This window comes from Rattus rattus, chromosome 1, assembly GCF_011064425.1.
Source record: "Rattus rattus isolate New Zealand chromosome 1, Rrattus_CSIRO_v1, whole genome shotgun sequence".
Classification (NCBI taxonomy): Eukaryota; Metazoa; Chordata; class Mammalia; order Rodentia; family Muridae; genus Rattus; species Rattus rattus.
In genome coordinates this window covers 209709760-209725771 of record NC_046154.1, presented here as the reverse complement: position 1 = coordinate 209725771, position 16012 = coordinate 209709760, and the positions used below count along the sequence as shown (strand labels likewise).

Below are 16012 nucleotides of genomic sequence, written 5' to 3'. Positions count from 1 at the left end.
GTCCAAGCCGGAGATTGTAATAAAGAGACCCCCAGTGTGATTGCATTGCTCCCTAGTGGTCTTTTGGGGTTCACGAATGCTTCCTGGACAACAGCGTAACTTCAAGAGTCCGCAGGTCCTGATGAAGACCTGCTATGAGCCGAGCCCTTCACTGGGTGGTGAGGGGAGATGGCATCAGGCAACTGAGCAAGTGTGCTCTGCCCTCGGGAGCTTATGACACCGTGGCTGCCAGATACAGAAATCTGAACTGTACTCATGAGAGGAGCTATGAAGGCCTGTAAGGCACTAAAAGAGCCTGCTAACCAGAAGATGGTGTGCTGTGGTACAGGGTACAGTAACTTGGATGGGGGGATCAGGGAAGAGTCCTCTAAAGAACTGAAGACATGGGCTATGTCACAAAAGGTAAGGTAGACTCAACAGATGGTGTGGGGAGGGAGACAGCCACAGGGGCCACCTCTGGGTGAACTCATGACATCACAGGTACAATCCCTGAGTGAACAACACAGTCTATCCAGTTTATTTATGTGGTTTTAACTAAACCATCACTTTAACTTCACCCATGTGGATGTCTTGCTGGCAAACATCTACAACCGCATGTGTGCTTGGTGCCTGGTTGGATCCCCTGGAGCTGGAATTACAGCAGGTTGAGAGCTGCCCTGTGGATGCAAGGACTGAACCTGGTTCTTCCGGAAGAGCAGCCCCTGTGCTTGCTGAGTCCCTATGAGGGGAGGGGAGGGCAGAACTAAGCCACAGGGGAGGAGAACCCACTGACCTGGTGTAATACATCACAGCCTCTTCGTAGTCTCCTGAGTAGAACGCCTCGTTCCCTTTCCCCTTTTCACGGTTGGCAAGAAAATTCTTTTCCTTCTCAGTCAGACCTAGAAATAAACTCACATGAAAGCACACTGCCTAAGACACTTCTCTCAATGTTTGAATGCTTGAGTGCTTTGATTTTAGGGTGGCTCTGGAACTAGAACCTAGGGCCTCAGACAAGGCCAACAAGTGTTCCACCACCGAGCGATACTGCCATATCCAAGAATAATTATATTAATGAAGAAAGCCATGGGTTAAACAAACAAAATACAAGCTCTCGAGTTTGGGGCTATTTCTTCTCCTCTAGCTACGTTTGTTTTTAGGGTTGGTTTTCTTACAGCTGGTTTAACTATTACTTTAGAGGGCTTGTATGGACTTCAGATGAAAAGGTGTCTCATTTTGTTTGATGCAAAAAGATGAGAATGTTTCCTAAAGAGGGTTGGAAAAAGGAAATGGAAAACAAAAGAATATTCTAAGAGAAGTATGTTTCTATTTAAAGTCTAACAAACATCATTATTAAAGCCAGGCACGGTGGTGCACACCTCTAACCGGAGCACTTACATAACGGAGGCAGGAGGATCAGAAGTCCGAGCTCAAGCTATGGTGAGTTCACTAGAAATAAACTTGTTAGGAGCGGTCCACTCTGGCCGAAGCCTACAAACATTCATGGAAATCAGTAGTGCTCAAGGACAATATGTCCTCGGCTGACATGTTTCCTGTAATTAAAAGGTTGGAAGAGGACCAACCCCCCTTTCCTCTTATTACCTGCTGTGTCTATTTTCGTCTCAATTTTAGACAAATGAGCTTTGTTGTTTATGACAGTCTTCTCTTTGTAATCCTCATCAATCTTTGAACACTCTTTTTCCACATCAAATCTGAAATAACAACAGAAGACTAGTACAATACAAGCAAAAACAGACCTTAGCACTGTTCTCCTTGCCTTTAAGGCTCACACAGAGTCTGCAGATGGAATGTCTGGGACAAACTCTTAGGACTCGTCTCAGAATGCTGCCTTGTCCTGGAACTCACTCTGTAGACCAGGCTGGCCTTTGAACTCACAGACAGCACCTGCCTCTGCTTCCCGAGTGCTGGGATTAAAGGTGTGCACAAACACTGCCTGGCTGAAATTCTTTTCTCTGGTGTTGGCAAATATTTGCAGATGCCAAATGAGATCTATGGGGAACCCACAGGTTAAAACGTGACACTCATGCCTGCTTCACATACGTGTAACCCAAGCACAGTCCCATAGAATAGTTTAAGTAATTTTATGAATGAAACAATAATTTTACGGTGTAAAATTATCCGTTGGCACTGACCTGTCAGTGCTCAAAGAGCTTCAGACTTGAGGACATTTTTGGACTTTGGTTTTCAGATTTCCAATGCTCAACTTGTCCTGGGTGTCCAAACACTCGCCGTGGGTTTCTCCTCATCTGCGTTCCTTCTTAAGCAACTGCCTGGCACCAAGGCACCCACTCTTAAGCCCAGCACTGGGACGAAGAGGCAGGTGGATCTCTGTGGGTTCTAGGCCAGCCTGGTTTACGGAGGGGATTCCAGGCCAGCCAGAGTTACACAGTAAGAGGCAATGTAAGAAAAAGTTTCTTTTTCTTTTAAATATAACCTGTTTTATTGGATGTTGGAGGTATATGCCTTTAATCCCAGCACTCAAGAGGCAGAGGCAGGCAGATCCATGAGTTGGAGGCTAGCCTGGTCTACAAAGGGAGTTCCAGGATGGCCAGGGCTACACAGAGAAACCCTGTCTCAAAAACAATGGACTTAAATATAACCTTTTTTTCTGGTTGGTTTCATAACAAAAGGATTCAGAAAAGTCAGCTTTAATGGAAAAAATGGAATTAAAACAGCTTAGATGACCGGATGTGGTAGTGAGTGCTAAGAGTCATAGCAGCTAGGGGCGGGGAGGACAGACAGGGTTACATGGGAGATCCTGTCTCAAAAGAAACAAGAAAGGGGCCGGGGAGTGTTGGGTAAAATGGTAACTTTACTAAGTTAATTGGAGACACTTGTATCATTGTATTATAACATTTATAATGTTATAAATTAGCATAGTGTTTAATAGTAGGGAGTTTTTCAGAGACAACTTTTAAATAAAGAAATATAAAACATACTTATCCCACTCTGCATAATCCCTTGGAATCCTCTTCTTAGCTGTCTTACTTTTAGAAGATGTTTCCTGAAAGAATAAATCATACTTGATCAGATTCCTTCAACCTCAGCTCACCAGGATTTATTATAAATGCACTGTGAACCACTGCTGTAAGATACACAAATGGAACGGAACAGAAAAACAGGTCCTGTGGGGTTAGAAGAACTCCAGTGTCATGGTGTAGTTAATCCCAAGGAAAGTGTCATAGGCTTTTAAGGACATACATGAAAACTCATATATGTCATTGATGGTTTCTTAAAATAAAAATAGTACTAAACCCATTTATTCCTGTAGCGTCAAGGCATTTAGAGAAACAATAATGACTCTGTTGGATTAGTAAGGGTTGTTTTGTTTGTCAGGATAGACACCCAACTTGGACTAATTCCAAAAACACAAAAAATCAAAACCCAAAACAGTAAGAGCAACAACAAAAGCCACACTGGCGGGGACTGGGTGCTGCAGGGAGGACTTCCCACCTTTGCTCTCTCAGACATCCTGCATTCCCTGCCTGCTGGTTCCTCTTACTGATGGCTGTGTGCTTTCCCCGGGTGGCAGGAGACATAACCACAAAGGCCTCATCAGAGAGAGCTAAAGAGTGCCCCTGCCTTCCCGCCTTAGAGAGACTGCAGGAAAGGGCCCTAGTGAGCTGGCAGGGGTGCAGTGTTCCAGACCAGGTCCTAGACCTGCTGATTGACGATGTAAAACAGGGCAGGTTCTGTACCCAGAGAAATCAGGAGGAAGGCATGACAGCCGTTAGACAGAGGAGTACTTGATTTCACAGAACACGTCATACATTCCTGAGGAATGGACCAAGCGTCAGGGGACTCTGAAGATGAAGGTAGGGAAAGGGTTCAGTTGTCATAGCTGAGGATGGCCAGCAATACCAAGAACCAGAAAAGCAAAGAGGGGCTTCCCCTAGAGGTTTCAAAGGACCATGACCCCTCCAACACCCTGGCTGTCAGCCTCTTGCCTCTGGAACTGTAAGACACATTCCTCTTGTTTAAAGCCAACCAGTTTGTCAGAAAACTAATACACTGCTTAGTGGTTAAAGGAGCTGAGAAGACAGTGGGGTACTGGGGCCGGAGTGATGGTCAGCAGGTGAGAGCTCTGGCTGCTCTGGCCGAGGACCTAGGTTCAGTTCAGCACCTGGATGCTGGCCCGCAGACACTGGTAACTTGCATTTAGAGGGTCTCACACCCTTTTCTGACCTCCTCAGTCACCATACATGCACATGGTGCACATACATGCATGTAGGCAAAACATGTAAAGTAACTAAATATAAAAATATTTTTAAAGAAAGAAACTGGGAATACTGAAATTCTTGTGTAGTTCTTTAATATCCCTATGTGAAAAATGCATTCCACTTAGAGGATAATAATATATGGTGTGTGTGTGTGTATGTGTGTGTGTATGTGTGTGTGTGTGTGTGTGTGTGTGTGTGTGTAGATCAAAGGACAACAAAGAGAGATGGTTCTCTCTTGGATTTGGAGAGATGCCTCAAATGTTAGGAGCACTAGTTGTTTTTCCAAACTGCCCGAGTTCAGTTCCCAGCACCCCCACAGTAGCTAACTCCAGTTCCAGAGGATCTGATACTCTTTTGTGACCTCTGCAGGCATCATGCATGCACACAACACACATGGATACATGCAGGCAAACGCTGTACACATAAAATAAAATTTAAAAATCTAAAAGCCAACAACCACAAAATCTCCTTCCACCATGTGGCCTCTGGAATCAACTCGTGCTATCAGGATTGGTGGCAGACACCTTTACCATCTCATTGGCTCTCGAGTAATTTTGTTGAGATTCGAAGTAAAATAGGGTTTCCCATTCAGTAGGCAGCTCTCGCTTAGCCTGTCACATAAAATACTGAAAGCACATGACTTCAAGGTGCAATATTAGACAAAATAATAATTTGCCGTTGCACCACAGGTAGCATCACGTTAATTGGTTTTGTTTTGTTTTTCCACCGTGTGTGCTGGTGGTTTGCGCCCCACCCAGCCTTGACTCAAGCCCAGGCACAGCAGTTTTATTCTTGGTGGTGATGTGAAGACACAGGGGAAGGTGAGGTATTAATACTGTTTTCCATCAGCACTGCTGATGCAGTGGTGTCCATCTACTTTCCCAGTGGCTCGGGAGGCCGAGGCAGGGTGATCATTCGACTCTATTTCACAGGAAAACAAACATTAACTTGTAGGATTCCCTGGGATGCAATCTGAGAATCACGGTGCTGCTCAACAACTGTCTATACTAATGGATTATAAGCCATTTTAAAACTGCGTCACGGGGCTAGAGAGATAGATATATGCTGCTTTTCCAGAGGACCCAGGTTCAAGTCCCAGCACCCACATAGCAGCTCACAACTGTTTCTAATTCCAGTTCCAGATAAAGACCAGAGTCACCTGAGGCCTAGGTGGCAGCGGGGCTATTGGGAGAGTATGAGAAGAGGAAGGGGTTTAAGTATAGTTTGGGGACGAAAGACAGCTTCAAGAAGGCGGGGGCTGGGCGCGTGCAGCCATCTCTCCCTCAGTCCCCTGAGCCGGAACTCCGTCCCACCCCCCAGCCAAGCCAGTGCCACTGCGGGGTGGGTTCGATGCCAGTCAGGATAAGTTCAGGGCAGTTTTTGACTCCCTGGCCTGGACTGTCAGTGCCCCATCGCTGCTCCAGCCCAGGATGCAGAATGTGATTAACACGGTGAACGGAAAGGCTCTGGAAGTGACTGAGTACCTGACCCTGGTCCTCAAGGAATCAAAATTTAAGGAAACAGGTGTAATCAACCCAGAAGAGGGCTACACAGGAAGAATTGAAAGTGAAAGCTTATCTACCAATAGGGAAACAGTTTGTGGTAACCAAAATTGTTCCATGCCACAAACGGTATAAACAGATGGAGTATTCGGATGAATTGGAGGCTATCCTTGAAGAAAATGATGGTGATGGGGGATGGGTAGATACATACCACAACACAGGATGGAGTATGGGACGGCAACTTATCGACATATTTTGATATGAATGTGTTTTTGGATATAATTTTAAAACTGTTTTAGAAAATTCTGGAAAGAGAAGAATAGCATTTTCTTCATTTGATGCAGACATTTGAACAATGATTCGGCAGAGGCAAAACAAATATCCCATATTATTTTTGACCCAAGGAAACTCTGCTATTTACCCTTAACTCATGGAACTCAAATCTCGGACAACACCCATTGCAATGAGCTTTGCACAGTTTGAAAATATTTTGGGGATAAATGCCCATACTGAAGACCTCCTTAGAAACCCATCGGACGTCCAAGAGGCCAAAACTAAAGGATTGGTCATATCCTGCTGGGGTGAAGATACCAGTGATCCTGCAAACAGAAGGAAACTGAAGGAGTTTGGAGTGAACGGCCTAACATATGATAGGATATAGGACTGGATGCCTGAACAACCACATATATCCCAAGGGGAGCAACTGGAGCTCCTGAGGGGAGAGTCGCCAGAACTGTTTGTGTCCCACCGTCAGCCACTGCGTTCCTTCTCCTTTCTGTGAGGGACCTGAAATCCAGGTGGATGCCAGCGGCATGGATAATGTGGAGAACACTTAGTTCCTAGCACACGGAGGACATTGAGTGGCTCTCTGGTGCACTGAGGTTGTTTTCACCGTTGAGCACTGCGGTTGCCTCTTAGGTGTCTCAGTCCAATGAAGCAATAATGACATATTTTACTATTTCATTACAGTGTCCGCAAGAATATCAAGTATGCAACTTATCACTTGTTCAGGTATAATTACCAATCAGTCTCTGCACAATGTTAAACATTTTCAATGGGAGATCTAAGCCTATAATGGTGAATCTTCATTAAAAGTATAATACTTAGAAATTAACCGGGTTGGGGATTTAGCTCAGTGGTAGAGCGCTTGCCTAAAGGCCCTGGGTTCAGTCTTCAGCTCCGAAAAAAAGAAAAAAAAAAAAAGAAATTAACTATATAAATGTCTCATATTTAGGGGTTGGGGATTTAGCTCAGTGGTAGAGCGCTTGCCTAGGAAGCGCAAGGCCCTGGGTTCGGTCCCCAGCTCCGAAAAAAAGAACAACAACAACAAAAAAAAGTCTCATATTTAAAGTTCAGGCTTATCCTTTGATTAGGTCTTAAATCTTCAGTGCTTGAGAAAAATGACTGCAGAACTATCCCTGACCATGGAAGGAGTGCATACATTTGCAGAGGTGGCTGCAGCTGACGAGTCTGTGCCATCCATGTTCACAGGTGTCTTTACATGGATCGACAGGAACGTGCCCCATGCTCCTTTAGTGTAACTGCTGCCATTTCCCCCCTGACCCAAACCAGCTTGCAGATGAACCTCAAAACTTGTTTCATACTGTTCAGAGATGTTAAAAGTTCCAGAATGCTGCAGGTAACTTAATGTATGAAGTATTTGATCAGATACAGCTTATACGAGGGGCAGCTGGGCCTGATGGCACAGTCCTGTAATCCCAGCTTTTGGGAAGCTAAGAAAGGAGGCTCACAAGTTCAAGGCCAGCCTAGAACACTGAGGGAGGCACTGTCTTGAAATAAAAAGTTACATAGGTCTGGAGCCATAGGTCAGGGGTACAGGTCTTGTCTAGTGTGAGCTCCCAGGTTCAAGTTCTAGTACTATACCCCAGTGGGGAGGAGGGAGAGAGAAAGGAAAAGAGAAGAGGGTGAGTTACACGTCCTTCTGTCACCCTGGTGTCCATGATCATACAGCGGAATCCCTGTGAGACCCCTCCTAGGCCTTGCAGTCCCGCTCCCCCTATTCCAGAAAGGCCTACCTTGCCGCCGTGAGGACAGCTGTTGGAGCCACGAACAGGGGGCAGAGGATCTTCCACTCCCGGATGTTTTTCAGGGTCATGGAAGTGTCGTGTGTCTTCCTCTCTTTTGATTTCTGATACCCAACTCTGAGAAGGATGGAGCAGAAGGGGACAGCAGTAGAGATGGAAGTCACTGACCACACATTAGGAAGGACCGCACAGCAACTTTCAGAGTCCAGGTCGATGTCCTCTCTGGGGGCTCCTTCCTTCCTTGTTATAAATTTCCACAACACAGGTTTGCTTTATTAGCTATCTTTACTGTAGAGTCAAGTCTCACTAAGAATATTTGGGAGAGGGCATGAGATGGCTCAGCTATTAAGGCTGCCAAGCCTGAAGAACTTGAGTTCAACCTCGGGACACATAACTGAAGGAAAAACTGGCTCTCACAAGTTCTTCTCTGACCTCTACCCCATACATGAACATTCTGCTGTCTCTGTCTCTCTCTGAGTGTAATGAAAATACAAAAATAATATATGAGACAGTGGGCAAAGGTGCTTGCCACCAAGATTGATGACCCAAGTTCAATTCCCAGGATGTGAATGAAAGACGGTAACTGGCTCCTAAAGTTGTCCTCTGATCTCATGCTGCACATGCACACATAGACACACACACACACACACACACACACACACACACACACACACACAGAGAGAGAGAGAGAGAGAGAGAGAGAGAGAGAGAGAGAGAGAGAGAGAGATGGATGGATAGACAGACAGGTAGATAGATTAAGAATTTTTTAAAGAATTTTCATGATGTTGCCTATTTTACTGTCATGGTTTGAATATGCTTGGCCAAGGGAGTGGCACTATTAGAAGGTGTGGCCCTGGGGTTGGGGATTTAGCTCAGTGGTAGAGCGCTTGCCTAGGAAGCACAAGGCCCTGGGTTTGGTCCCCAGCTCCGAAAAAAAAAAGAAAAAAAAAAAAAGGTGTGGCCCTGTTGGAGTAGGTGTGTCACTGTGGGTGTGGGCTTTAAGACCCTCATCCTAACTACCTAGAAGTCAGTATTCCTCTAGCAGCCTTCAGATGAAGATGTAGAACTCTCAGCTCCTCCTCTCTCTCCCTCCCGTCTTCCTGTCCCCTGCCTTCCCCCCAATCTCTCTTCTCTCCCTTCTCCCCTCATTCCTCTCTGATGACTCTAGCTAGTGTCAAGTTGTACCAGCCAGCACATTTATACAGAGCTAAATGAATGGAAAAATATACAATGTTTATGAATGGAAGCCTCAATATTGTTAAGATTGCAGTTCATAGAGAGGTGTGGTGGTGCATGCCTTTAGTTCCAGAACGTGGGAATCAGCTGGATCTCTGTGAGTTCAAGGCCAGCCTAGTTTGTTTCAAGACAGTTAGAGATACATAGAGAGACCCTGTCTCAAGAAAAACCAAAAAGATGTTAGTTCTTGTTAGTTCTTCTGAAACTGATTCACCAAGCAAATGTGGCAGCCGGTAATCCTAGCACTTGAAACACATAGGTAAGAGAACTGGCCATCTGAGGCCTACCTGGGCTGTAATACAGTGTCAATAATAAAAATAGCTAAGAATTCAATACAGTCTCAATCCAAACATAAGCACATTAGTGTATAAAAACTACACTATTGTATACACCTAAACGAATCAAACCAACTCACGAAAAGAACAGGTGTGCTGCCTCGTTTTATGTGAACTCGACACAAGCTAGAGTTATCTGAGAGGAGGGGAGCTCGGTGGAGAAAATGCCTCCATAAGATCCAGCTCTAAGGGGTTTTTCTTAATCAGTGATTGATGGGACCCATGCCATAGTGGGTAGTGCCATCCCTGGGCTGGTGGTCCTGAGTTTTATAAGAAAGCAAGCTGAGCAAGCCATGGGGAGCAAGCCAGTAAGCAGCACCCCTCCATGGCCTCTGCACCAGCTCCTGCCTCACGATCCTGTCTGACTTCCTGTCCTGACTTCCTTCTGTAATGAACAGCACTATGGCAGCGTAAGCCACACCCTTCCCTCCCTTTCCCTGGTGGGTTTGCATCACAGCACCAGTCACCCTAACTAAGAACACAGGGCTAAGGTTTCACTACCTGATGCCAAGATTTTCTATAAAAATACTGCCATATAGACAAAGAATCCACGTGCGACACGGCCTGTAATCCCAGCTCTTAGAAAGTAGAAGCAGGTTAGGAACTCAGAGCCATCCAAGACCAGTCATGACACGCACTCTCAAAAAAGCCTAAAACAAAATATTTTTAAATTGTTTGCTCAAATGACTTGAATTCTCATAATTTACTCAGGAGATATCATCAAGAAAATCCAAAACAAACAACCACAGCCAAGTATCAAGTATTTCTGGTTTTGTTTTTGTGACCGAGTCTTGTGTAGACAAGAATGGCCTCCAATTCACTGTGTGACCTGGGTTAACTCTTTCTGACCCTCTGCCTCTGCCTCCCCAATGCCAGGATTACAGGTGACACCACTGCACCAGCCCCACGTATCCTCATGGAAAGATACAGATGGCTTGGTTGTGGTTGAACATGATACAGAAATTTAGAAAGTCTTCACACCCACAAATTCACAATACGTGACTAGAATTAAAAAGCCACCACTCCTTTGGAAGTAGTCACCACTAAGAGCTGGTCAGTGACAGGCTGGAAGGCCAGGGTTTCAGGTGAGCTAAGCGGATGCTCAGAGCTAGCACGCTGCCAGGGATGGGTGGGTGCTCGCTCTACCTTTAGATCGCTGTCGATTTTTTCCCACTCTTCTGCTGGGAAGCTGGAGGCTGTGGCTGCAGGCTTGTCCTTCCTCAGAGCTCGACTTCTGGGAGCCAAGCCGGTGAGGCGCTTCTCGCAAAATTCTGTGAGTTCAGGATAATAGCCTTCTTCACCAGACCTTAAAAAGCAGTTACAATTTTAGAGCCAGCATCTTACTTAGAGGTCCTCTAGGCTGGTGGTTTGCAAACTGGATTCCCTGGGACCCCAGGGCTCATATCAAGGGTTGTGTAAGGCTGGAGCGGGGATGCTGGCTCAGCCAGAACATTGGCCATTCCTATTAGCAAATCTACAGCAGACTCCAAAGAAAACAACGTGCATCATACACATTAAAGGTTGAACACATGGGGGGCGGGGGGGGGCAGCCTGGCAGTTAAGAGCACTGGCTGCTCTTCCAGAGGACCTGAGCCTCATTCCCACGTGGCAGCTCACTTCTGTAAGTCCAGTTCCAGGTTATTGACACCCTCCACCCAACGTCTTCTGGCCTTTGTGGCCACTGGATGCACACAGACATACATTCGGGCTCAACAACCATGTGCATAAAATAATAAATTTTTAATTTGAATAAGTAATATTTTCTCTCCTAACATATATATGTTCATTTCATGTACAGAGCAATTTCAAAATGTATGTTGGAAATTCAGTATCAGCGACAAGCTGACAGATAATGTAGGCTCCCATTTCACAGAGTTTCTGTTTAAAAAAAAAAAATCTCATTTTCAGTCAAGGTCTCTTGTAGCCCAGGCTGATTTCTACATCCTGTAGTTTAGGATGACCATGAACTTCTAATCCTTCTGAGCTCGTACTCCTCATGCTGGGACTGCAAACATTTGCCACCAAATTCCACTGATGTGAATCAAACGCAGGGTCTCGTGAATGCTAGGCAAACATTCTAAAACATCCCCAGCCCTTGTCCCTCGCTGTTTGTTTTTAATGTATGAGGAGAAAGTGGCCGAGAAACAGCTTAGACAAAACACCCTTAAAGTGAACCACTCAAGAAACAATTTCTCCCCTAGAAAGCTAGATGAAGTTCTGAACTCTGCAGGCCTCCGTGGGTACTGGCACACATGTGCTGCACGTACATACATATATACATACATGAGCTTTTTCAAGGGTCAGAGAAAATAGAAGCAAGGTCTAGAGAAGAGTCAGAAATCCTGACTGCACCCTGGGAAGGCTGCTGGCTCAGGAGCCACAAGTTCAACTCTCACCTCTCAGGAAACCCAACTGATGTCCCAGGCTGGCACCCCACGGGGCAGGGACTTAAAATTCCTAACAGTCGACTGCACTCACGTCCCCCTCAGGCTTTCTGAAGTACAAAGACTGGGAACAAGGCACTCAACCTGCATTTTAAACAACTACATCTGGATACACATATAAGGTTTGACATCATCAACACCGGGCTCTGATAACTTCCTGCTTCAGGCCTCCCCACTGTCTTCCCTGGGATCTGGCAGCAGTGAGTCACCCTTTGCTCTCAGAGAACCAAAGAGTGGGCCTTCCCCAACCGCTGCTGCGTTCACAGGGTTTTACCTCGGGTTGGGGATTTAGCTCAGTGGTAGAGCACTTGCCTAGCAAGCGCAAGGCCCTGGGTTCGGTCCCCAGCTCCGGAAAAAAAAAAAAGAAAAAAAGAAAAAAGAAAATCTGATACAGGGTTTTACCTCTGTGTACAGCACAGTGGAGGCCAGCAGGGTACCCACTTGGATCCTAGTCAGCCATGTCTCATGTGGCCCAGAACCACAGAATCAAACCAACAAGGAACCTATGTCTTGGCTTCAACATTTGAAAACTCTCCAATACTTCCACTGTTCATTTGCCTCCCTGAAGGCAATGGAGGATTAGAACTGACGTATCAAAGCATGAAGTCATTTTTCAAATGCTTACCTTAGCACACAAAGAATTTTTTCCAGCTGTTTCACATCTGAACAGTTTTCAATATACTTGAAATCCAAATGTTCGATGGGAATTTTAAATGTTTTTGTTGTTCCAAAGCCCCACAGTGGTGGATGGTCCTTAACCTTAGCAGTCATGGCTGAAACATAATAGAAAAAAAAAGATGTGAACCTAATTAGCTCAATTATATATATTTTATATCACAATATATTTTATATTATCATGTATAACATATTATATGTAATTATATATTATATATACTAATTTAGCTCAATCTAGGTAGCCCTGAGTACTCTTAGAGGTAAATGGATAGAGTGTTCTTTTTCTCCAACGAGGAAGGCTGTCTGTTTTGAACTTTCTCTCTCAACATTAACTGACTCAAACTATTTGTCATCTTGTGTTATCTCAGACTTCACCTTACCCAAGGCCTGACAGAATGACAAAACAGGTTATGGGGCAAAAACTACAGGTTGTATAAAACCAAGTTTGAGGGCTTTCTTGATGAAGCAGAGCCACAGGCTTCTGACGTGAAGTGAAGCTGGTGGTAGGTACCAGGAAGTTAAGTCCTCCTGCACAGACTCGGGACAACGCCTCCTGAGATCTCTACAATGCCTCCAGCATCTCTACAGCTTGGCACACAATGGTCAATGGTCGCTAAGCGTGGGACTGAGGAGACCACCTGGGTCTGACTCACAGCCCGAATGTCCTTTCTCTTCCAGGTCATCTGAAGCTTTCTGGCTCTGTAGACACAGATGTGTGTGATGCACAGACCCACATGCGGGCAAACCCTCATAGGATAAAATAGCCTATTCTAGAACATTCTTAATGGCTTTCCTCAAACTTACAAAAGCTAAGGAATTAAACAAAAGCACAAGGCAGGGCCAGGTGCCTTTAACCAGAGTTTGGGAGCAGGTGGATCCCTGAGTTCTAGGCCAGCTTGGTCTTCACATCAAGTCTTGGCCAGTCAAGGATACATAGTGAGATAAACAAACAAAACCCATCTTGTAAAAAGCTTTCAGATTTATAAAACCTGTCTATTCTGTCATGAAAACTCCCAAACATAGGTTTGGGAGAACAAAACAAAACCCAGCTTTCTTTCTGTTGCTGTGACAAACACCGAGACCAAAAGCCACTTGGGAAGCGGCAGATTTATTCCACCTCACAGATTACAGTTCATCACTGAGGGAAGTCAGGGCAGAAACTCCAGGCAGGAACCTGGGGGCAGGAGCTGAAGCGGAGGCCATGGAGAGTGCTGCTCACTGGCCTGCTTCCCGAGGCTCCAGGTCAGCCTCCTTTCTCACTGACCCCCCCCCTTGCCCAGGAACACCCACAGCGGCTGGGTCCCCCAATGTCAATCACTACTCAAGACAATACCCCACAGATTTGCCAATCTGATAGGGGCAATTCCTCAGTTTTAATTCCCTTTTGCCGGATGCCCCCCTTTGTGTCAAGCTGACAATTAAAAAGAAAAAGCACAAAAAGCACGTATTACAAACATGTTCACGCCATGCAATAAAAGCACATTAATCCCGATTCACAGACTTTTGCAAGTTCTCCTGAAATATTTCTTTCTTTTTTATTCTACTGAATAACATCCTTAAACCTGTGGCGATTAGAAATGGTAGCTTTCGTACTGGGAGGTAAACTGTACAGGGCATTGATGAGAGCAATGAACTGATCATTGGTCTGGTAGGAACCATTCAGCCTCATTCAGCAATGGCTGGAACTCTCCTCGAATTTATGTTTGCTTTCCTGATACAGCTGGACTGTTCATACTCAGTTCATCCAGCAGAGGCCGGCCTGAACAGAGGACCCATCACACGCCAGCCACTAATTCTGAAGGACATCTGAACCATCAGACATATTTGGATGAAACATTTTTGTGGTTTATTTAGGCACTCTTCAGAAAACTGTTGCCCACAAGGATGTGTTCAGAGACCCAGCGCTGAGATGCAAGGCCAAGGTCAAGTTTGAGGAACGATACAAGACAGGGAAGAACAAATGTTTTTTCCAGAAGCTCTTAGATCTATTTTTGTTTTCGTCATTAAAACTTAAAAAGAAAAAAAAGAAAAGAAAAGAAAATTCTACTAGTAGTAAACTGTCTCAGGAGAGAGAGAGAGAGAGAGAGAGAGAGCACATAATACAGCTCAGCACCACAGCACTTGCAAAGTGTGGGGCCTCATCTATTTCACATCTACATATATAAATGCATATTTGCAAAGAGAACACATTTCTCAGGAATGCCAGGCAGCACTGGCAAAGCTCACTGGTTCATTCTTTCCTTTCTTCCTTCCTTTTTAAAAGCCACTTCACTTAAACCTACTATTGGTCATTTTAAAAACAAAGGTAGCAGAGGTCTAATTCACAGACACATTTGTTTCAGGGCCATTGCTCTCTGGCAGTGTGATGTAAGGAGAAGGAGGCAGGCTTCTGCAGATTGCTGCTGGCTTTGCCTTGGGTATAAAAGGTTAAAAGTTCGACTTTGGAACAGGATGCAGCCAGGGAATTAGACTACAGCTTTCAAAACATACCTCTAGGCTGAGAGTGAAGACTGCTTTCGATCAAAAGCATAATCTGAAAGTTTGAAAGGAATTGGGAGAAAACCCGAAGAATTCTACTCTTTATTTGTATTACAGGAGCTAGAGTTACAGACAGTTGTGCACTGCCCGATGTTGAATCTTTTATGCTTTTTTCTTCTACAGGATACATTTTTCTTTTTTTTTTTTTTTTTTTTTTTTTTTTTTTTTTTGGTTCTTTTTTTCGGAGCTTTTCTTAATGCTCTACCACTGAGCTAAGTCCCCAGCCCCAGGATACATTTTCTTAATGTCGCTGCATGTTAGCTTGGCGTGGCATAATGCTAGCTAGCACTTGGGGGCTGGACATAAATTCAAGATCATCCTCAGAAACATAACTAACTCTGTCAGCTTGAGCTCTATGAGACACCTCCCCCAGCCCCCGCCTCCATACATACCTCAAAGTTAAGTCTCAGCTTCTAAAGGGTGGTTTGTTCTCTAGAGAATTTTTCCGTATTTCTTTTCAGTCTTTCTATATAAAACCTTGGTCTTGGCCGAGTTTGATTCATTTCCCATATTTCCTAATCAGTGTATTAGTAATATCTCCTGTGCACATTGCTGTAGCGTTTCGTGGTAACCCTAGTAACATGAAAACCTGGCTTCTCCTACCCAGGCGGCCAGCGCCCTCTGCAGCCAGAAACGGAAGTGGCATGCCCCAGCTATGGCAACGGTTTCCAGGCACCGCCAGACCCAGGGAAAGTGTCTGGGACGAGCCCGGGAGCTAGCTCTAGGGCCAACCTGCAAGCCGTGGAGTCGGGAGTCGTTCCTCTGGCCTGGGCTGAGGTTCCCCGGGCTGAAGCAGATGGCTGTCCCAGGAAACCGCAGTGCGGCAACTCCACCCCAATTTCCACTCCCGTGCGAACCACAGCGGTGGGAAGTTCCAATCACCTTTCCAGACCAGAAAGGACGTTCATCGATAGTGTGCGTGTGCGGCCCGCTTCCTCCACGCCCCGCGGGTGCTCACCGGGGTCTCTGACTGTGACCAGCGGAGAGCGACCCGAGACCGGGAGCCGGTGCTTAACACGA

The 16012-nt window shown here is 45.4% G+C and overlaps 1 protein-coding gene across 1 annotated transcript in view; it reads right to left on the bottom strand.

The window, feature by feature from the left end:
• Spag1 (sperm associated antigen 1) overlaps positions 1-16012 on the bottom strand; it is a 59700-nt gene extending 43688 nt beyond the window's left edge. The window contains exons 1-7 of the mRNA XM_032914494.1: positions 15725-16012; positions 12405-12552; positions 10482-10641; positions 7756-7881; positions 2937-3001; positions 1579-1688; positions 773-878 (exon numbers count right to left, since the gene is read on the bottom strand). Of these exons, the coding sequence (XP_032770385.1) occupies positions 773-878; positions 1579-1688; positions 2937-3001; positions 7756-7881; positions 10482-10641; positions 12405-12550 (713 nt within the window). The 5' untranslated portion in view covers positions 12551-12552; positions 15725-16012. The remainder of the gene's footprint in view (positions 1-772; positions 879-1578; positions 1689-2936; positions 3002-7755; positions 7882-10481; positions 10642-12404; positions 12553-15724) is intronic.